The sequence below is a fragment of the Balaenoptera ricei genome, chromosome X (genome assembly GCF_028023285.1).
Source record: "Balaenoptera ricei isolate mBalRic1 chromosome X, mBalRic1.hap2, whole genome shotgun sequence".
Classification (NCBI taxonomy): domain Eukaryota; kingdom Metazoa; phylum Chordata; class Mammalia; order Artiodactyla; family Balaenopteridae; genus Balaenoptera; species Balaenoptera ricei.
Genome location: NC_082660.1, coordinates 62701006 through 62723452, shown reverse-complemented (window position 1 = coordinate 62723452; position 22447 = coordinate 62701006). Strand labels below are relative to the sequence as shown.

The following is a 22447-nucleotide window of genomic DNA, read 5'->3' as shown; positions in this document are numbered from 1 at the left end:
ACCCCTTCCTTTGGGCTCCCACCACACTTTGCTCATATGGTTAATGTAAGAGGATTAAAACAGACATGAGAGAGGGTTTTTTGACACCTCTTCCACCTGTGAACCTTGACAAACTGACAAACAACAAGGCTTGCAAGAACAACTCTTGAAAATAATTGGACATTTATCAGGATGGGATTGCACCAGTGTTCTTGAGCAAGAAGCATGAAAACTGGAGCATCCTCCAACCAAAAGATTCACAGCAATTAACAACAAGAACTGCCAACTGAGACAAACCACAAGGAATCACACCCCTCCCTTCTCACCGTATGAAACTCCAATCCTATTTCAAATCGGGGAGTTATTTGGAGTTCAGGTGATCCCTGAGTACATCAGCTGAATAATGCCTTTAACCTCGATTTGAGTCACTTGGATTATTTTCTTTCAATATCAATATAGTACTTAGCAAGGTTACACAGCTTGTGAGTAGCAGAATGGGCTTCAGACCAGGGTTTGTCTGGCTTTGGAGCTCAGATTCTCAATTACTATGGCCTGTTTGTTAGGAAAATGAACTGTCATCTTGGACTACCTGTAATAATTTTGTACAGTACTACTTATTCTAAAACACTGCTTTCTACTCTTTTGGAAGTTTACTCATTTAATTTCTTGAACTGGCCATCCTAACCATTCCCCCTACAATATTGCATTTTTTTTTTTCACTGACTCTTTAAGAGTAAAATAGAGGTGCGGATGATTTTGTGATACCCTTTTGACAACTCTAGAAAACACTGGGCAAGACCCGGGGTAGAGAATCACTGTTCTGGTAAAATTAAAACCTCTGTTTCAGACCTAGGAATTACTACCAGGCACTTAACATACACATTACTGCTTCAGAATAATAAACAAGAGGGTATAGATGGAACAAAACAAACCATAACCCCTTTACCAACCATGACCCCGTAACATAATATGATTTCAATTTTTCAAAAAAATATCTATGCTTAAGTACTAGGATAGAGAAGGAACACCAAAAATAAAAAGAGGCTTTTAGGATGGTAGGACTGTAAGAATGTTTCTTCTGGGAAAAACAACAAACAACCACCCTCCCAACAAAACCCACCCACAACTACTATACTAGTTCTATAAATAAAAATGGGAACTTATAGCGGAATGATCATTCAAACTAATTTATTACTGGTTATAAAAGAGAGCTACGGTATTCCCTGGAGGCTCTATGCTATCTATCAGAACCCAGCTTATTTAAAATTGGGGTATGGTATAAGGCCTCTCATTAAGGTAGCCTACACTGAAAGGACAGCAAATCAGTGACTGCTGCTCTTGTTACCCAGGCAATTTTGCACCACTGTGTTGCTGCTTCCAGTGTTTGATTAGAATACTGAAATATTAACGTGCCATTGCACGTGTAATCTATGAGTGTTTTTGATTTAACTAATTTAATATTCAGATCATATCCAATGATCCATGATCTTTGTCCTCAAACAGCTCACAATCTAGTTGTTTCAGCAAAAGGTGCAGAGTTAGATATGTTTATATGCATCAAGAGAAACAAACGAAAGCAATATGCCTATTTACACTGTCCCTACTTGGCTTACCGATAGCTGGGTAATCACTTGCTGCAGGTTACGAATCACCTCTACATTTTCTTTTAATTCTTGGTCTTCCAAAGTCTCCACTAGCTTTTGAAGATCCACTTTGCAGCTGAAAATTCAAGCAAAGGAACCCAAGGGTTAATCATACTGCAAAGGCCAGTGGGTCCGTGATTATGTACTAAGGTGGTATAGGTCACTAACAAACATCTGGTAGGAAACTTACGCTGCATGCTTCCTGAGCTCTTCTAGCTTGGCGTTCATTTTTTCATTCGCTTGTTCTGTCTGCAACAAAGACCCAGGAGATCATCAGTGGCACTGCCTGACAGCCTCACCTAAGTAGGCCCTCTCTTCTGCTCCTATGGATTAAAACCTAGGTAGAGAGGCTAACTCCTTTGCTGTAATAGAGGATTTAGTGGGCTTTGGTTATTTAGCGAGAAATGTGTTTTTTAACAGTCATGGAAATTAGCCCTTCAGTCAACATGAGCTACTAAAAATAGCATCCAAGCAGCTGGGTCTTATGCTTGCCATGAAGCTCAGACTATAGGGTGGAGCGTGAAGCCTTAATTCCATAGAGAACTTTGCAACTGGGGGAAAAAGCAATACTTCCTGGCATGCTACTCCCTGCTGTTTGCAAAAAACCCACTTGCTTTAAAACTGCCTCCTACACTACACTGTTCCCTAGCCCCACCATAAGGACATTTAAAACATAAAAGGGCCTCACATTGAATATGAGCTGAGGGATTTTTCAAGTTACACTATCTGATATGGTAGACTAGTTTTAGCAAAAGAAAGCAAGAAAAAGATGAGGCATAAGAATGATGGCAGAGAAGAAGAAATGGCAGAGAGGCAGCTACATTTTGGGAAGGGTTACTGATATTTTCCATTTTATTTCAGTCACAGTATCTGTAACATGCTAGATGCTGCAACAGATTTGGGAAGGACGGTTTATATAGGACAAAACTGTTGTGCTCGTTATGAAGTTCTGACAAGACATCAAACAATAAACCTATTGGGCAGCCATTGTAACAACCTTATAAAGGTCAGATGGGTACATGGCTAGAATAACAAGTACTGTCTGTTATGTGAGCCACACTCACATGTGAAGCACAGCTTCTAGAGTTACTTCAAAGACATAAAATGTAGCACTGGAGATAGAAAACTGTATATAAAAAATCCCCTAGATCCCATTTTCACCCTTCTGCTAGTAATGGACATTACAATGGACCTAGGATTTGGCCCCCTTTAAAGAAATCTTTAAGCAGCTTACCCTTCCTTGACTGGAGTACACTGATGCGTGAAGGTGTATAAATTACAGATGTTCAATTACATTTTGGTGGAAACTCATTTTCACTTCTGGCAATCGCTGTGCTATCAAAGATTGAGTTGTATTTAGACTAGTAGAACAATGTTAGTGACAGAGCCAGCACACACTGATCCAGGAGGGTACTAACACACACGTAGTACGACACAGAACTGGTGTAGTCAGTTACATAGTGATCCACTATTTGAAAATTAACCATATGTAAAAGGAGTTAAAATTAATTTTCCAGATGTTTTCTCTCTCCATGACAGCTATTAGGATGGGATATGAACTGTGACATTAGGGGAAGGGAGATAGAAAGGAACTAAAATCTTAGTGAGGAGAGTTACTTGGTATTATGGATGATTAGGCAGAACTTAAGGTGACAGAGGGACCTGGTTCTTTCCTCTCTGATATTTTAGAACAAATCCATTTTAAAATGGGTTTCATGTAGATTCTTTGTGGTAGATATATAGGTGTTCACGGTATAATTCTTTTAATTTTTCTGTATGTTTGATTAAACTTTCTTGGATTTTCCCTGGAGGGGGCTCCAGGGAGGATATGGTAATATTAATTCATTTCTTTCCGTGTAACTTGTCTCTCATAATGAGAAGCATGTTAAGTATTTCAGAAACTAAAGTTAGTAAATGTCCAGACTGGTAGTAGTTTAGTCTTGAAGCCTCACCAAAATGATCCTCTCCAACATCTGGGCTGTCTGACCAGCAGCCTCACTTAGACCACGACTTAATTTTTCATTCTCCTCTACCAGTGACTGATTCTTCTCCATTAGGGATTGTAGATTCTCTGATGGTTCCACACTAAGACAAAGAAAGTAACATATTAGAAAAGTACTTGTGGACTTCCCTGGTAGCACAGTGGTTAAGAATATGCCTGCCGGGCTTCCCTGGTGGCGCAGTGGTTGAGAGTCTGCCTGCTAATGCAGGGGACACGGGTTCGAGCCCTGGTCTGGGAGGATCCCACATGCCGCAGAGCAGCTGGGCCCGTGAGCCACAACTACTGAGCCTGCGCGTCTGGAGCCTGTGCCCCGCAACGGGAGGGGCCGCGATAGTGAAGGGCCCGTGCACCGCGATGAAGAGCGGTCCCCGCACCGCGATGAAGAGTGGCCCCCACTTGCCGTAACTAGAGAAAGCCCTCGCACGAACCGAAGACCCAACACAGCCAAAAATAAATAAATAAATAAATAAAGTAGCTATAAAATTAAAAAAAAAAAAAAAAAAAAAAGAAGGCGGCCCATAGGCCACCTGGCCCCCCACAGATAACCTCTTTCCCTTCATAGCCAGGGTCTGTCTGTCTGTCCATCTGTCTGAGGAAAGCCTGCTAAAAAAAAAAAAAAAAAAAAAAGAATATGCCTGCCAATGCAGGGGACGCGGGTTCGATCCCTGGTCCGGGAAGATCTCACATGCCGCGGAGCAACTAAGCCAATGCGCCACAACTACTGAGCCTGCACTCTAGAGCCTGCAAGCCACAACTACTGAGCCCGCATGCCACAACTACTGAAGCCTGTGTGCCCTAGAGCCCACGTGCCACAACTACTGAGCCCATGCACTGCAACTACTGAAGCCCGCGTGCTTTAGGGCCTGTGTGCCGCAACTACTGAGCCTGTGTGCTGCAACTACTAAAGCCTGCGTGCCTAGAGCCCATGCTCTGCAACAAGAGAAGCCACCGCAATGAGAAGCCCATGCACTGCAATGAACAGTAGCCCTCGCTTGCCGCAACTAGAGAAAAGCCCATGCACAGCAGTGAAGACCCAATGCAGCCAAAAAAAAAAAAAAAAGTACCCGATTGATAACAGTTATATCAAAGGTGGATAAAAATATATATCCCATGGGCCTTTGGGTGGGATTGGTTTAAAATTACCCCCAAAAGTCTAGAAAAAGCATTCATTCCAATATATACTTCCAGCCAGGTAGTATATTGGATAAATAAAAATGTATGCCTGAACTACTTTAAATTAATGGTTTGGAGGAAGGTAATAATTCAGAGCAAGAAATGGTTGCAACAAGAATGACTAACCTCTAGGTTTAGGATCTTGGTTTAAGATCTTTCTATTTATGCCATCTAGGTAAGAAGTAAAGGCTAACTAATAGCTAAGATACATGTTCTCTCCCTCTTCTCATTCTCAATCCCTCATTAAAGATTAGGGAACTAGAGAAGGAAGAGGTATGGGGGAGGTAGAAGTGACACTGCTAAGGGTCAAAATTTAAGCTAATCAACATAAGTCAATTACCTATTTGCTGTAAAGTTTAGGGAAATAGCATTTAAGGAGTGAAAAAGTTGAAATGATGACCTGTGGCCACTAAGAACACATTTCACAACTCTCCATAAACAAGTGCTGCCTTCTAAATGCTTGCCTCGCTTCAAACTGATGACCCACAGCCTCCTGTTCATTTGTCTATCAATTTTTAATGGCTTAGAGTGGGTGGTGGCAACAATAGTATTCATTTCAAATAGGAGTGGGAGGGACAGAAATAGCTTCAAAGAACGTTTGGCATTTATGCAGATTACTTGCTATCAGTTCCAGACTACTGAAACAGATCAATAAGAAGCAGTTTTGATTTGCTTTTTTTGTAATCCACTGGGATTAATTGCTCAAAAGACTAGAAAATAGGACTGGCAAAAAAAGATCAGAAGAAACATGAAGATTTGATCTGAAGGAAATGGAAGGGGAAAATGAATAGTTGTCAAGGATATAATAAAGAGAAAAAAAGGACAGGGAACAGCTGTTCTCAATCTCAAGAAAGGATAGAAAAGGATTTCAGGAATAGATGCCCTCTCACCCAGTTTAAGATTTCCATGAAGTCTTATAGAAGATCTTAGCATGTTCTTTATCAAAAAGTTAAGAGCAAGGCCACACCATAGGTTCTCATTACACTCTTGAGAATTTACTAGAACTCTTATGAAGGAATGTTCAATTAAAATGTGGATTATAAAAATAAACTATGGGTAAATTTAGTGTTAGTTTAGAATGCTCTGATTTCTTTATTGTTATTAAACTGAAAACTTCCATGCATCATTCATGCAAGTTGACAAGCTCCAAAGTAATGATACTTTTAACTCAATAGTTTTTTCCTCTAAAAATTTCCAAGGTTTCTCTAAACGGGGGAAAATACAATGTAAACCAATGTTTCCTCTTTCAGATGCTATTTAATTGCCAATGCTAGTAGGATTTGTCAGTTGAGCATGTGAAAATTGACAAACACGTGCAGAAAATCTATACAAAAGCTTCAATGACACACATTCACAAAGAAAAGAATATAACCTAAGGAAAAAAGCAAAAAAAAAAAAATCATGTATATAAACTGTACATTTTGTAAAAAGCCTTAAGAAATGTCTCTAAAGATATAAATATACATTTTTGAGAAAAGTAGCATCTTTATTTCTCTGTAAAACATTGAACAACTGAGTTACATTATTTCATTCATCAACTGTTTCTTAGAATCTGTTACTTTTGTAGCTAAAACTATATCCTATAGGATATTCTAGGTAGTTGGAAGTCTGGAATGGTTTTCATTAGTCTCGTCTTACATGAAACAGGTCTGTGCTAAATTGAAAGGAAAGATGGGTCAATTGCTTCTAAACTGGGTATACTAGAACAGGTCTTTAGGAGACCCTTTAAGAGATCCAAGCTTTCCTCAGTTCCTTTATCCAACATTTTAAAAATATTATCAGGAAACCAAGATTAAATGACCCAAAGAGGGAGAGTTACAAAGAGAAGGGCAGTCATTTCTGGGTGATAAAACTATGGCAAATTTTAAGATTTATTCTTTATACTTTTTTAAATGTTCTACAAGAAGCAAGGTATCACTTTTATAATCAGAAAAAATGATTGAGTTATTGAAAACAAGGATATTGAAAGAAAATAGGTCCACACCAAACACAAGTATAAACTCCAAATGGAAAAATGAAATGTAAAAAATAAAACCAACATAAGTACTAGAAGAAAACATGGGTGATTGCCTCTTTAATCTTGGCATAGAGAAAGCTTCCTAACTATGAAGCAAAATCCAGAAACATGAGGAGAATGTAAACAGTGTAGCGACTTTGGAAAACAGTTTGGCGGTTTCTTTAAAAGTTAAACATACGACCCAGAAATTCCACTTCTAGGTATCTACCCAATAAAAAACATATGTCCATACAAAAACTTGCAAGTGAGTATTCATGGAAGCATAATTCATAATAGTCCCAAAGTTGAAACAACCCAAAAGTCCATCAACTGGTAAATGGATAGACAAAATGTGGTATATCCAGACAATGGAATACTATTTAGCAATGAAAAGGAATGAAGTACTGATAATCTCAGAAACATTATAGATGAAAGAAGCCAGACAAAAAGTCCACATACTGCAAGATTCCACATATATGAAATGTCCACAATAGGCAAATCTTGTAGAAAAAGACAGCAGATTAGTGATTGCCTGGGGCTGGGAGTGGGAACAGTAGTGAGTGCAAATGGGCACAAGGGATCTTTCTGGGCTGACGGAAATGTTCCAAAATTGGATTGTGGTGATAGTTGTAAAACTCTGTAAGTTTACTAAAAACCATCGAATTGTACACTTAAAATTAGTTAATTTAATGGTATGTAAATTATATCTCAATAAATCTAGAGGCTAAAAAAACTAGAGGCAATAAAAAAATGATGGATAAACTTTTTACTACATAAAAAGTAATTTTTTAGGGCTTCCCTGGTGGCACAGTGGTTGAGAATCTGCCTGCCAATGCAGGGGACACGGGTTCGAGCCCTGGTCTGGGAAGATCCCACATGCCGCGGAGCAACGGGGCTCGTGAGCCACAACTACTGAGCCTGCGCATCTGGAGCCTGTGCTCCGCAGCAAGAGAGGCCCTGATAGTGAGAGGCCCACGCACCACGATGAAGAATGGCTCCCGCTCGCTGCAACTAGAGAAAGCCCTCGCACAGAAACAAAGACCCAACACAGCTAAAAATAAATAAATAAATAAATAAATTTATTTTAAAAAAAGTAATTTTTTGGCCCGCCTGAGCTGAGGTGTTGGCGGCAGCCAATCCACACTAGGAACTCCAGTCAGAAAAGCCAGGTGAGAGGCCTCTGCACATGGCCCCTGTGAGCAAGTGAATCCCAACTAAGCACAAAGGGGAAAAAAAAAGTCATCTCAGAGCTGTGACTATTTTAGCCATTGTTTTTCCCTGTGGAACACTGCCTTCGGGGCAAAACGAGGAAGCAGCAGGTGATTCTAATGTGCAGTGCAGAAGGAGAGCCACTGCAGGCCAGCTTCCCCAATTCTAAGGCACTCCAGCCATGTGGCTGACAGGGTCTGGGTGCTCCGGCCAGGTGTCAGGCCTGAGCCTCTGAGGTGGGACAGCTGAGTTCAGGACACTGGACCACCAGAGACCTCGTAATATCAATTGGCACGAGCTCTCCCAGAGATCTCCGTCTCAATGCTAAGACCCAGCTCCACTCAACAACCAGCAAGCTACAGTGCTGGACACTCCATTCCAAACAACTAGCAAGACAGGAACACAACCCCACCCATTAGCAGAGAGGTTGCCTAAAATCATACTAAGTTCACAGACACTCCAAAACACACCACAAGATGCAGTCCTGCCCACCAGAAAGACAAGATCCAGCCTCATCCACCAGAACACAGGCACCAGTCCCTTCCACCAGGAAGCCTACACAACTCACTGAACCAACCTTAACCACTGGGGGCAGACACCAAAAACAACGGGAACTACGAACCGGCAGCCTGCAAAAAGGAGACCCCAAACACAGTAAGTTAAGCAAAATGAGAAGACAGAGAAACACGCAGCAGATGAAGGAGCAAGGTAAAAACCCACCAGACCAAACAAATGAAGAGGAAAAAGACACTCTACCTGAAAAAGAACTCAGAGTAATGATAGTAAAGATGACCCAAAATCATGGAAACAGAATGGAGAAAATACAAGAAACGTTTAACAAGGACGCAGAAGAACTAAAGAGCAAACAAACAATGAACAACACAACAAAGGAAATTAAAAATTCTCTAGGGACTTCCCTGATGGCGCAGTGGTTAAGAATCCGCCTGGCAAGGCAGGGGACACAGGTTCGAGCCCTGGTCTGGGAAGATCCCACATGCTGTGGAGCAACTAAGCCTGTGCGCCACAACTACTGAGCATGCGCTCTAGAGCCCACAAGCCACAACTACTGAGCCCACGTGCCACAACTACTGAAGCCCACGTGCCACAACTACTGAAGCCCGCGTGCCTAGAGCCTGTGTTCCGCAACAAGAGAAGCCACCACAATGAGAAGCCTGCGCACCGCAACAAAGAGTAGCCCCTGCTCGCCACAACTAGAGAAAGCCCATGTGCAGCAATGAAGACCCAAGGCAGCCAAAAATAAATAAATAAATTTTTATTAAAAAAAACCTCTAGAAGGAATCAATAGCAGAATAACTGAGGTAGAAGAACAGATAAGTGACCTGGAAGATAAAATAGTGGAAATAACTACCACAGAGCAGAATAAAGAAAAAAGAACGAAAAGAATTGAGGACAGTCTTAGAAACCGCTGGGACAACATTAAACATACGAACATTCAAATTATAGGGGTCCCAGAAGAAGAAGAGAAAAAGAAAGGGATTGAGAAAATATTTGAAGAGATTATAGTTGAAAACTTCCCTAATATGGGAAAGGAAATAGGCAATCAAGTCCAGGAAGCATAGAGAGTCCCACACAGGAAAAATCCAACGAGAAACATGCCAAGGCACATATTAATCAAACTATCAAATATTAAATACAAAGAAAAAATATTAAAAGCAGCAAGGGAAAAGAAACAAATAACATACAAGGGAATCCCCATAAGGTTAACAGCTGATCTTTCAGCAGAAACTCTGCAAGCCAGAAGGGAGTGGCAGGACATATTTAAAGTGATGAAAGGGAAAAACCTACAACCAAGATTACTCTACCCAGCAAGGATCTCATCCAGATTCGACAGATAAATTAAAACCTTTACAGACAAGCAAAGGCTAAGAGAATTCAGCACCACCAAACCAGCTTTACAACAAATCCTAAAGGAACATCTCTAGGCAGGAATCACAAGAGAAGGAAAAGACCTACAGTAACAAACACAAAACAATTAAGAGTATGGAAATAGGAAAATACATATCGATAATTACCTTAAATGTAAATGGATTAAATGCTCCAACCAAAAGACATAGAATGGCTGAATGGATACAAAAACAAGACCCATATATATGCTGTCTACAAGAGACCCCCTTCAGACCTAGGGACACATACAGATTGAAAGTGAGGGGATGGAAAAAGATATTCCATGTAAATGGAAATCAAAAGAAAGCTGGAGTAGCAATCCTCATATCAGACAAAATAGACTTTAAAATAAGACTATTATAAGAGACAAAGAAGGACGCTACATAATGATCAAGGGATCAATCCAAGAAGAAGATATAACAAGTGTAAATATTTATGCATGCAACATAGGAGCACCTCAATAAATAAGGCAAATGCTAACAGCCATAAAAGGGGAAATCGACAGTAACACCATCATAGTAGGGGACTTTTAACACCCCACATTCACCAATGGACAGATCAACCAAAATGAAAATTAATACGGAAACACAAGCTTTAAATGACATAATAAAACAGATAGATTTAATTGATATTTATAGGACATTCCGTCTGAAAACAGCAGACTACACTTTCTTCTCAATTGCACATGGAACATTTTCCAGGTTAAAGCACATCTTGGGTCACAAATCAAGCCTCGGTAAATTTAAGAAAACTGAAATCATATCAAGCATCTTTTCTGACCACAATGCTATGAGATAAGAAATAAATTACCGAGAAAAAAATGTAAAAAACACAAACACATGGACGCTAAACAATACGTTACTACATAACCAAGAGATCACTGAAGAAATCAAAGAGGAAATCAAAAAATACCTAGAGACAAATGACAATGAAAACACGACAATCCAAAACCTATGGGATGCAGCAAAAGCAGTTCTAAGAGGGAAGTTTATAGCAATACAATCCTACTTCAAGAAACAAGAAAAATCTCAAATAATCAATCTAACGTTACACCTAAAGGAACTAGAGAAATAGAAAACAAAACCCAAAGTTAGTAGAAGGAAAGAAATCATAAAGATCAGATCAGAAATAAATGAAATAGAAACAAAGAAAACAATAGCAAAGATCAATAAAACTAAAAGCTGATTCTTTGAGAAGATAAACAAAATTGATAAACCTTTAGCCAGACTCATCAAGAAAAAGAGGGAGAGGACTCAAATCAATAAAATTAGAAATGAAAAAGGAGAAGTTACAATGGACACCACAGAAATACAAAGCATCATAAGAGACTACTACAAGCAACTTTATGCCAATAAAATGGACAACCTGGAAGAAATGGACAAATTCTTAGAAAGGTATAACCTTCTGAGACTGAACCAGGAAGAAATAGAAAATATGAACAGACCAATCACAAGTAATGAAATTGAAACTGTGATTAAAAATCTTCCAAGAAACAAAAGTCTAGGACCAGATGGCTTCACAGGTGAATTCTATCAAACATTTAGAGAAGCACTAACAGCTACCCTTCTCAAACTCTTTGAAAAAACTGCAGAGGAAGGAAGACGCCCAAACTCATTCTATGAGGCCACCAACAGCCTGATACCAAAATCAGACAAAGATACTATAAAAAAAGAAAAGTACAGACCAATATCGCTGATGAAGATAGATGTAAAAATCCTCAACAAAATACTAGCAAACAGAATCCAACAACACAATAAAAGGATCATATATCATGATCAAGTGGGATTTATCCCAGGGATGCAAGGATTCTTCAATATACCAAATCAATCAATGTGATACACCATATTAACAAATTGAAGAATAAAAACCATTTGATCATCTCAATAGATGCAGAAAAAGCTTTTGACAAAATTCAACACCCATTTATCATTAAAACTCTCCAGAGAGTGGGCCTAGAGGGAACTTACCTCAACAAAATAAAGGCCATATACGACAAACCCACAGCAAACATCATTCTCAATGGTGAAAAACTGAAAGCATTTCCTCTAAGATCAGGAACAAGACAAGGATGTCCACTCTCACCACTATTATTCAACATAGTATTGGAAGTCCTAGCCATGGCAATCAGAGAAGAAAAAGAAAAAAAAGGAATACAAATTGGAAAAGAAGAAGTAAAACTGTCAGTGTTTGCAGATGACATGATACTATACATAGAGTACCCTAAAGATGCCACCAGAAAACTACTAGAGCTAATCAATGAATTTGGTAAAGTTGCAGGATATAAAATTAATGCACAGAAAACCCTTGCATTCCTATACACTAACAACGAAAGATCAGAAAGAGAAATTAAGGAAACAACCCCATTCACCATTGCAACAAAAAGAATAAAATACCTAGGAATAAACCTACCTAAGGCGGTAAAAGACCTGTACTCAGAAAACTATAAGACACTGATGAAAGAAATTAAAGATGACACAAACAGATGGAGAGATATACCATGTTCTTGGATTGGAAGAATCAATATTGTGAAAATGACTATACTACCCAAAGCAATCTACAGATTCAATGCAATCCCTATCAAACTACCACTGGCATTTCTCACAGAACTAGAACAAAAAATTTCACAATTTGTACGGAAACACAAAAGACCCCGAATAGCCAAAGAATTCTTGAGGGAAAAAAACTGGAGCTGGAGGAATCAGACTCCCTGACTTCAGACTATACTACAAAGCTACAGTAATCAAGACAATATGGTACTGGCATAAAAACAGAAATACAGATCAATGGAACAGGATAGAAAGCCCAGTGATAAACCCATGCACCTATGGTCAACTAATCTATGACAAAGGAGGCAAGGATACACAATGGAGAAAAGACAGTCTCTTCAGTAAGTGGTGCTGGGAAAAGTGGACAGCTACATGTAAAAGAATGAAATTAGAACACTCCCTAACACCATACACAAAAATAAACTCAAAGTGGATTAAAGACCTAAATGTAAGACCTGACACTAAAACCCTTAGATGAAAACACAGGAAGAACAACACTCTTTGACATAAATCACAGCAAGATCTTTTTTGACCCACTTCCTACAGTAATGAAAATAAAAACAAAAACAAACAAACGGGGCCTAATGAAACTTAAAAGCTTTTGCACAGCAAAGGAAACTATAAACGAGACAAAAAGACAACCCTCAGAATGGGAGAAAATATTTGTGAATGAATCAATGGACAAAGGATTAATCTCCAAAATATATAAACAGCTCATGAAGCTCAATATTAAAAAAACTAACAACCCGGGCTTCCCTGGTGGCGCAGTGGTTGAGAGTCTGCCTGCTAATGCAGGGGACACGGGTTCGCGCCCTGGTCTGGGAAGATCCCACATGCCGCGGAGCAACTGGGCCCATGAGCCACGACTGCTGAGCCTGCGCGTCTGGAGCCTGTGCTCCCCAATAAGAGAGGCCACGACAGTGAGAGGCCCGCGCACCGCGATGAAGAGTGGCCCCCGCTTGCCGCAACTACAGAAAGCCCTAGCACAGAAACGAAGACCCAACATAGCAATCAATCAATCAATCAATAAATAAATCTTAAAAAAAAAAACAAAAAAAAAAACTAACAACCCAATCAAAAAATGGGCAGAAGACCTAAGTAGGCATTTCTCCAAAGAAGACATACAGATGGCCAAGAGGCACATGAAAAGCTGCTCAACATCACTAATCATTAGAGAAATGCAAATCAAAATTACAATGAGGTAACACCTCACACCAGTTAGAATGGGCATTATCAGAAAATCTACAAACAACAAATGCTGGAAAGGGGGTGGAGAAATGGGAACCCTCTTGCACTGTTGGTGGGGATGTAAATTGATGCCGCCACTATGGAGAACAGTAATGGAGGTTCCTTAAAAAACTAAAAATAGAATTACCATATGATCCAGCAATCTCACTACTGGGCATATACCCAGAGAAAACCATAATTCAAAAAGATACATGCACCCCAATGTTCATTGCAGCACTATTTACAATAGCCAGGTCATGGAAGCAACCTAAATGCCCATCGACAGATGAATGGATAAAGAAGATGTGGCACATATATAAAATGGAATATTACTCAGCCATAAAAAGGAATGACATTGGGTCACTTGTAGAGACGTGGATGGACCTAGAGACTGTCATACAGAGTGAAGTAAGTCAGAAAGAGAAAAACAAATATCGTATATTAACGCATATATGTGGAATCTAGAAAAATGGTACAGATGAACCGGTTTGCAAGGCAGAAATAGAGACACAGATGTGGAGAACAGACTTATGGACACCAAGGGGGGAAAACCGCAGAGGGGTGGGGATGGTGGTGTGCTGAATTGGGCGATTGGGATTGACATGTATACACTGATGTGTATAAAATTGATGACTAATAAGAACCTGCTGTTTAAAAACAATAAATACAATAAAATTTAAAAAATATTGTGGTAAAAAGCATAACATAAAATTTACCATCTTAACCAGTAAATTTTAAGTGTACAGTTCAACACTGTTAAGTATATTTACATTGTTGTGCAATGGATCTCCAAAAGTTTTTCACCTTGTAAAACTGAAATTCCATACCCATTATACAACAACTCTCCACACACCCCCCCAGTCTATTATTTTAGTTTTCTGCCACTGCTTTTATTCATAGAATGCTCTTTACCTTCACCTATGTGCACACAGAAGTTTGCTTATATTTTCTCCTAGTTCTCTTGTAGGTTTTTTCTTTCTTAAAAATTGTGGGGACTTCCCTGTTGGTGCAGTGGTTAAGAATCTGCCTGCCAATGCAGGGCACATGGGTTTGATCCCTGGTCTAGGAAGATTCCCACATGCTGCGGAGGAACTAAGCCTGTGCACCACAACTACTGAGCCTGTGCTCTAGAGCCCATGAGCCACAACTACTGAGCCCGCATGCCACAACAACTGAAGCCCGCGCGCCTAGAGCCCGTGCTCCACAACAAGAGAAGCCACCGCAATGAGAAGCCCACACAACGCAACGAAGAGTAGCCCCCGCTTGCCGCAACTAGAGAAAGCCCGCATGCAGCAGTGAAGACCCAATGCAGGGAAAAATAAATAAATAAATTTATATTTTAAAAATTGTGGTAGAAAACATAACATAAAACTTACCGTCTTAACCATTTTTAAGTGTACAGTTGAGTAGCATTAAGTATATTTACATTGCTGTGAAACAGATCTCCAGAACTTTTTCATCTTGTAAAACTCAAATTATATACCCATTAAATAACAACTCCCTTTTCCCCCCTTCCCTAGCCCCTGGTAACCACCACGCTAGTTTCCATTTCTATGAATTCAAGTACTTTAAATTCCTTATATAAGTGGAATCATACAGTATTTGTCTTTTTGTGACTGGCTTATTTCACTTACATAACGCCCTCAAGTTTCATTCATGTTGTAGCATGTGATAGGATTTCCTTCCTTTTTAAGGCTGAATAATATTCTGTTGTATGTATATACCACATTTTATTTATCCATTCATCCACTGATGGACATCTGTATTGCTTCTGCTTCTTAGGTGCTTTTTATTTTATTTATTTATTTATTTAGTTTTTATAGAATATAGGAAGGTGTTTAAGCCCTTCCTATATTCTTTTCTTTTAATAAATTTATTTATTTATTTTTTATTTATTTTTGGCGCTCCGTTGGGTCTTCATTGCTGCATGAGGGCTTTCTTTAGTTGCAGCGAGCGGGGGCTACTCTTCATTGCGGTGTGCAGGCTTCTCATTGTGGTGGCTTCTCTTGTTGTGGAGCACGGGCTCTAGGCGCACAGGCTTCAGTAGTTGCAGCATGCGGGCTCAGTAGTTGTGGCTCGCAGGCTCTAGAGCACAGGCACAGTCGTTGTGGTGCACGGGCGTTGCTCCACGGCATGTGGGATCTTCCTGGACCAGGGCACGAACCCATGTGCCCTGCATTGGCAGGCGGATTCTTAACTACTGTGCCACCAGGGAAGCCGTTAGCTACTTTAAATAAAACCTTTATTTACTTATTTGGCTGCATTGGGCCTTAGTTGTGGCATGCGGGATCTTTCGTTGTGGCACATGGGCTCTTTGTTTTGGTGTGCGGGCTTGTCTCTGTTTGAGGCATGTGGGCTCCAGAGTGCGGGGGCTCAGCAGCTGCTGCGCGCGGGCTCTCTAGCTGTGGCACGCAGGCTCTAGAGTGTGCGGGCTTAGTTGCCCCACAGCATGTGGGATCTTAGTTCCCCAACCAGCAATCGAACCCACGTCTCCTGCATTGGAAAGCAGATTCTTAACCAATGTACCACCAGGGAAATCCCTCTTAGCTATTACGAATAGTGATGTTATGAACATGGGTATGCAAATATCTCTTTGAGACTCTGTTTTCAATTCTTTTGGATATATACCCAGAAGTGGGATTGCTGGATCATATGGTAGTTCTATTTTTAATTTTCTGAGGAACCTCCATACTGTTTTCCATAGCAGTTACACCATTTTACAATCCTTTCAACAGTGCACAAAGGTTCTAATTTCTCCACATCCTCCTCATATCCTTCCCAACATTTGTTATTTTTTGTTATTTTTTTTTTGATAGTAGTCATCCTGACAGGTGTATGGTGATATCTCATTTTGGTTTTCATTTGCATTTCTCTGCTCTGAGTATATCTTTTTGTAAAACTCTGACTCTTAGACCATGATAATGTTTCACATACCCTTCATATACCCAAAATATAAACAAACAATTAAAACTAACCAAGCAGGGCTTCCCTGGTGGCGCAGTGGTTGAGAATCTGCCTGCCAATGCAGGGGACACGGGTTCGAGCCCTGGTCTGGGAAGATCCCACATGCGGAGCGACTAGGCCCGTGAGCCACAATTACTGAGCCTGCGCGTCTGGAGCCTGTGCTCCGCAACAAGAGAGGCCGCGATAGTGAGAGGCCCGCACACCGCGATGAAGAGTGGCCCCCACTTGCCGCAACTAGAGAAAGCCCCCGCACAGAAACGAAGACCCAACACAGCCATAAATACATAAATAAATAAATTAATTAATTAATTAAAAAAAAAAAAAAAAAAAAAAAAACTAACCAAGCAAGATGTAGTGGGAACCCACAATGGAATACAAACAGTAACTCTGGGAAACAATATCTTGCCTGGATACTCTAAGCCTAAAGACAAAAGAATTATACATATATGATGTAATCTAGTTCCTAAAAGTGTTTCTCACAGGGGTATGGGCTAGCAATTCCAAAATTATTTTATGTGTATACTAGAACTGAACAAGTAAGTAAATAGAATGCAGATAGTGAGAGCTGGTTTTTCACTGCTGGAGAAAGAAGTTATAAATAAGGAGAGTGGGAGGATTAGAATAAACCCTGTAGTGTTGGACTGGAATCAGAGGTATCAGTCTAAAATCATGGTTTTTAATATATACACAGTTAGATAGACATAAAAATATAGATATATGTGTGGGTTACTATACATACAGATATTTCCTAGCTCTACTCACTGAGAGGGCCTAGAAGTAATGACTTCTCAGTAACAATGAGCACACCTAGCACCCAGGTCTGGTTTCTAAACACCATTTTCCAATTAAAAAAAAACAACCCAGGGCTCCTTGGACATATGGTTGATTCCAGAATTGGGGCAGGGAAAATAGAAGACAGGTGTGGAACATCTGGTAGAAATGCTTAAAAACTTGATAGCGTGTTAAAGAATACAAGAGCCACCCTGAAGGAGCTCCTAGTGGACAAAGCAGAAACAACAAATAAAACAAGCAATGGATGTTAATTGGATGTTAATGCATAGAATAAAATAAATACCCATGAGTCTATATGGCTATAAATACATAATCAAATAAATAAATGGTGGGAGGGGAGAGGCAGCTCTTCCTCATAGTAGAATTCCAATTAATAAATTTCTGAGGCCAGAACCCATGCTCTTTCTATTATACCAGGTTGTCTCAAAGCTAACTAGCTAGTCCTAAGTTGATAGCAAGTTTGTTAAGTTCCCTACCTTGACACCAAGTGCTACCAGAAACTTTAGAATATCAGGGGAAAACAATCATAAGGAGAAAAAGGCTCTGTTAGAATATACACTTAAAATTAGTCTATGACTCTTACTTTATAGATCCAGGCAGGGTACCTCCATGGGCTTGCAGCAACAAGACCTGTAGCTGTTGTACCTGGAAAAGGCAAAGAAAAATAGTCAGCTAGTTACCAATCAAAAGTTACTTATCCCTTATCAGCAAAATTACAATGATTAGTAGTAGGGTAATTTTACTTGATACCTATGAAATCTAAGGCATATCTTAGGTATTACAGAAAGCAACATGGTTGATGATTTAATGATAAAAGGACAATCAGCATTACATGAATAACTAGTACTTAGAAGATGAGTTGTCTCTTTTACCTAAGCATCTTCATGAGTTTTTATTGAGAATCTATTTTTTAAAATTTATTTTTATTATTATTATTTTAAAAAATATTTATTTATTTATTTTGGCTGCGCCAGGTCTTAGCTGCGGCACACGGGATCTTCGCTGTGGCATGTTCAGTTGCGGCAGGCCGACTTCTTACTTGTGGCATGCACGTGGGATCTAGTTCCCCGACCAGGGATCGAACCCAGGCCCCTGCATTGGGAGCGCAGAGTCTTACCCACTGGACCACCAGGGAAGTTCCAGAGAACCTACTTTTTTAAAAAAATCAAACTTAGGGACTTCCCTGGGGGCGCAGTGGTTAAGAATCTGCCTGCCAGTGCAGGGGCCACGGGTTCGAGCCCTGGTCCAGGAGGATCCCACATGCCACGGAGCAGCTAAGTCTGTGCACCACAACTACTGAGCCTGTGCTCGAGAGCCTGCAAGCCACAACTACTGAGCCTGCATGCCACAACTACGGAAACCCACGCACCTAGAGTCCATGCTCTGCAACAAGAGAAGCCACTGTGATGAGAAGCCTGTGTGCCACAACGAAGAGTAGCCCCTGCTCACTGCAACTAGAGAAAGCCCGCGCGCAGCAACGAAGACCCAACACAGCCAAAAATAAATAAATAAATAAATAACTTAATTAATTAATTAAAAAATCAAACTTAGCACTGGGCTACGCAATGTGGGGGGGGGGGATACAAGAATAAACTCTTGTGGTTTATTACCCAGTTTACAATCTAGTTGATGAAGACAAGACTAAGGCCTGAAAAAGTAGGAAATAACACAAGACAGAAGATGCTAGTCATCAAGTATAGTTAAGTACTTTAGGGTTCTGAGAAGAAGCAAATTAATGAAATCCCAAAATAGTCCAAAGGAGGCTTCGTGGAGACGAATCTTAAACCAGAGTGAATGTGCAATCAACCTCTCCATTCCCTCTTAAGATAAAAGAGGAGCTGTTCTGCTTGAGCTTTGGATCCCAACTCTTCTTGCCTTCTGATAAATCCTATGCTAGGGACTTCCCTGGTGGTCCAGTGGTTAAGACTCCATGCTCCCATTGCAAGGGGCCCAGGTTCAATTCCTGGTCAGGGAACTAGATCCCACATGCCACAACTAAAAGCCTGAATGCCGCAACTAAAATATTGCGCGTGTCGCAACTAAGACCCGGTGCAGCCAAATAAATAAATTAATTAATTAATTAATTAAAAAAAATCTTATTCTATTTGTTATCCGTTCTCTCTTCTATATCTTTGACTTCGCCCTTTTTACAGAATCCTTCCTACTAAGATTAAAACATGTTCAAGTCTCTCCCATCTTAAAACAAAACAAAACAAAATAAAAGCACCTTTCCCAGTCCCACTTCCTATCTCTTTTGCCCAATTTCTCTCCTTCACAAAGTTTGACAGAATAGTCTACACCCACTGCCTCCATTTCCTTTTGCTCTTCTCTCACTTGCTCCTTAACCTATTCAAACCTGATTTGTGCCCACAACATTCCGCTGAAATAACTCTTGATAATGTCACCAATGATCGGCATGTCACTACATCCCATGGGCATTTTTCAGTCTTCATTTTATTTGACTGTTTGGTAGCATTTGGGTTACCAGACGCCACGCTTTCTTGCTTTTCCTTCTATTCTTCAAGCTGATCTTCTAAGTCTTAGTTCATCTTTGCTCCAATTGTCCTTTAAATGATAAAGTTCCTCAAAGCTCACTCACTTTCTATTCTCTCCTTAAAGTCTCATCTCTGACTATGGTTTCAATTACCATCTATAAACTGGTGACTCCCAAATTTATCTCAAACACAGATCTTTCTGAATTTAGAACCCTTTTTTTAATGCAATAACACTAGTATTTTACATTTATTATCACATCATTATTTCCAAAGCATGACTACACATGTGATTTCATTTGGTCCACATAGATTTCTAAAGCGTTTACAGGGAACAAGGCTGTTTGACAGGGAGAAACTGGTATTTTATCTCCATTTTATGAAAAGGAGCCTTCAGGCAGAAAGCTTAGGGGGGTTTTGCTGGCCATCAGTGAAGGAACTGCTGGTAGGGGGGCGCTGTTCCCTCCAATCCAGTTATCTCTCCCTTGCAACCTGCAAGTAAGGCTTATCAGAGTTACTATACCACTGTAGGGAGAAGAGCTTTCTCTGTTCCTTGATAAGCCGCTACTGCTCCATCTTGGAAAGACAGTGGGAAAAGTCAAGGGCAGGATATCAGGAGGCCTGGTTCCTCCATCAGCCTGCCCTGAACCACCTATATTCATTTCTTAGACCCCAGTGTCTTAAAATGGGAATAAAGGTATCTGCTGTGTTCACTGGCTTATTATGATGATAAATTAAATAATGAATATAAAAGGGTTTTTTCTGAACCATAATCATATATGAATGTCAAGGTGAGACAGGAAATCTGAAAGGAAGGGAGCTTCTTTGAGGCCTGAGTCTAGCCCCTGGAGCCAGACACTACGCAAGATGGTTTAGACATAATATCCTGTTTAATCCTCAAATCAGCCCAGGGAGCTGAGTATTACTATTATTAGATCCCCTTAGATTTTTTGAATTTAGAACCTTTATATTCAAATATCTACTTAATATTTCTGCCTAGTTGTCTGCTATCCCAAACCTGGTCCTTCTCCAGTATACTCTAGGTCAGTGAATATGCAGTTTCACATGCCAGAAAGCTGGGTGTCATACCCTCACCCCCTTATCTAATCCACTGGTCACTTCTTTCTATCACTTTCTAAGCCACCATTTCTCTCTCTGGACCACTGCAGTAACTTCTTAAGTGGTTTCTATGAGTCTACTTTTGCTCCACTATAATCCATTTCCACACAGCAGTCATATCATTTTTTAAAAGTGGAAATGATCAATGTTGCCACCTTGCTTCAAATCATTTTTAACATAGTACATGAGGCCTTGATGAGGCCTCTGCTTCTTCTCTAGTCTCAGACTGGAACACCCTTTCCTTGCTCTCTCCACTCTAGCCACACTGGCATTCTGAGTTCTTCAAATGCACTGTATTCCTAACTCAAGATCTTTGCAGACATGCTATATGCCTGGCACTGTTCTAAGTGCTTTACATGTATTAACTCATTTAACCCTCACAAAAACCCTATGAAGCAGGTACTATTATTATTTCCATTTTACAGATAGGGAAACTGAGGTACAGAGAACTTGCCCCGGGTAAATAGCTAGTGAGGTATAGAGGCAGGATTTGAACCCAGGCAGCCTGGCTGCAGTGTCAATGCTGTTTCCCATCATACTTTGCTACACATGCTATTTCTTCTTCCTGGAATCCCCTTCTTTCTTTTCTGCATAGGTGATTCCTACTCAGTCCCTCAGATCTCAGCTCAAATGTAGTTACTTCAGGGAAGCCTTCTCAGATTAGATATTTAACAGAAGATCCTGTTCCATACTTTCACAGTGCCCTATAGCACACTATCCCAGTTTATAATGATATGTTAGTATGATTGTGTGTTTAATGTTTGTCTCCCCCACTAGGCAATAAATTCCATGAACGCAGAAACTGTGTCTGCTTTGCTTAACAGCGTATCCCAGCACAGTACCTGGCACATTAACAGTGTTCAATAAATATTTATTGTTGGAATGGATGAACAAATAAATGACCAGGAAAAAGAGCATTTTTGGCAATAGGAATACACATGAAAGAAAATAGAGGAGCAGGACTGAATAAGGAATTTTACAATTGAGATGATTCTGTGAACAGGTAAATTACTTATATTTTCTATAGTGAACCCTAGGAGGGAAGGAAATAAAGGAGGATAAGGGGAAGGAAGACAACAGATTGAATGAATGGTAATAATTATCACTGAGGAGGAAGGCCAGAGACGGAGTGAACACTAGACAGTTGGGAAACACTAGATTCCCATTGGGAAGAATGCTACACCAAGAAAACCTGACCCCCCCCAAAGGGGTCAACCCAACCACCTGCCCTCTCAGCTCCTCTGCCAGAGCTACTGAGCTGCTGCACAGTCATACCGATACCACCACAAATTCATGTTCCTAGTCAGCTACTTCTTCCATTTCCGTGATTTTAAGCCTTCTGTGGTTACCTCAGTCCCTCTACCCTATCATCATCTGCTTGCTTGCTCTTAGAAGATGAC

General features: G+C 40.2%; 1 protein-coding gene across 1 annotated transcript in view; it reads right to left on the bottom strand.

The window, feature by feature from the left end:
- Nucleotides 1-22447, bottom strand: part of KIF4A (kinesin family member 4A) — a 125650-nt gene that overhangs the window by 50642 nt on the left and 52561 nt on the right. Inside the window, exons 9-12 of the mRNA XM_059911463.1 lie at nucleotides 18020-18081; nucleotides 3575-3707; nucleotides 1813-1871; nucleotides 1593-1698 (exon numbers count right to left, since the gene is read on the bottom strand). Of these exons, the coding sequence (XP_059767446.1) occupies nucleotides 1593-1698; nucleotides 1813-1871; nucleotides 3575-3707; nucleotides 18020-18081 (360 nt within the window). The remainder of the gene's footprint in view (nucleotides 1-1592; nucleotides 1699-1812; nucleotides 1872-3574; nucleotides 3708-18019; nucleotides 18082-22447) is intronic.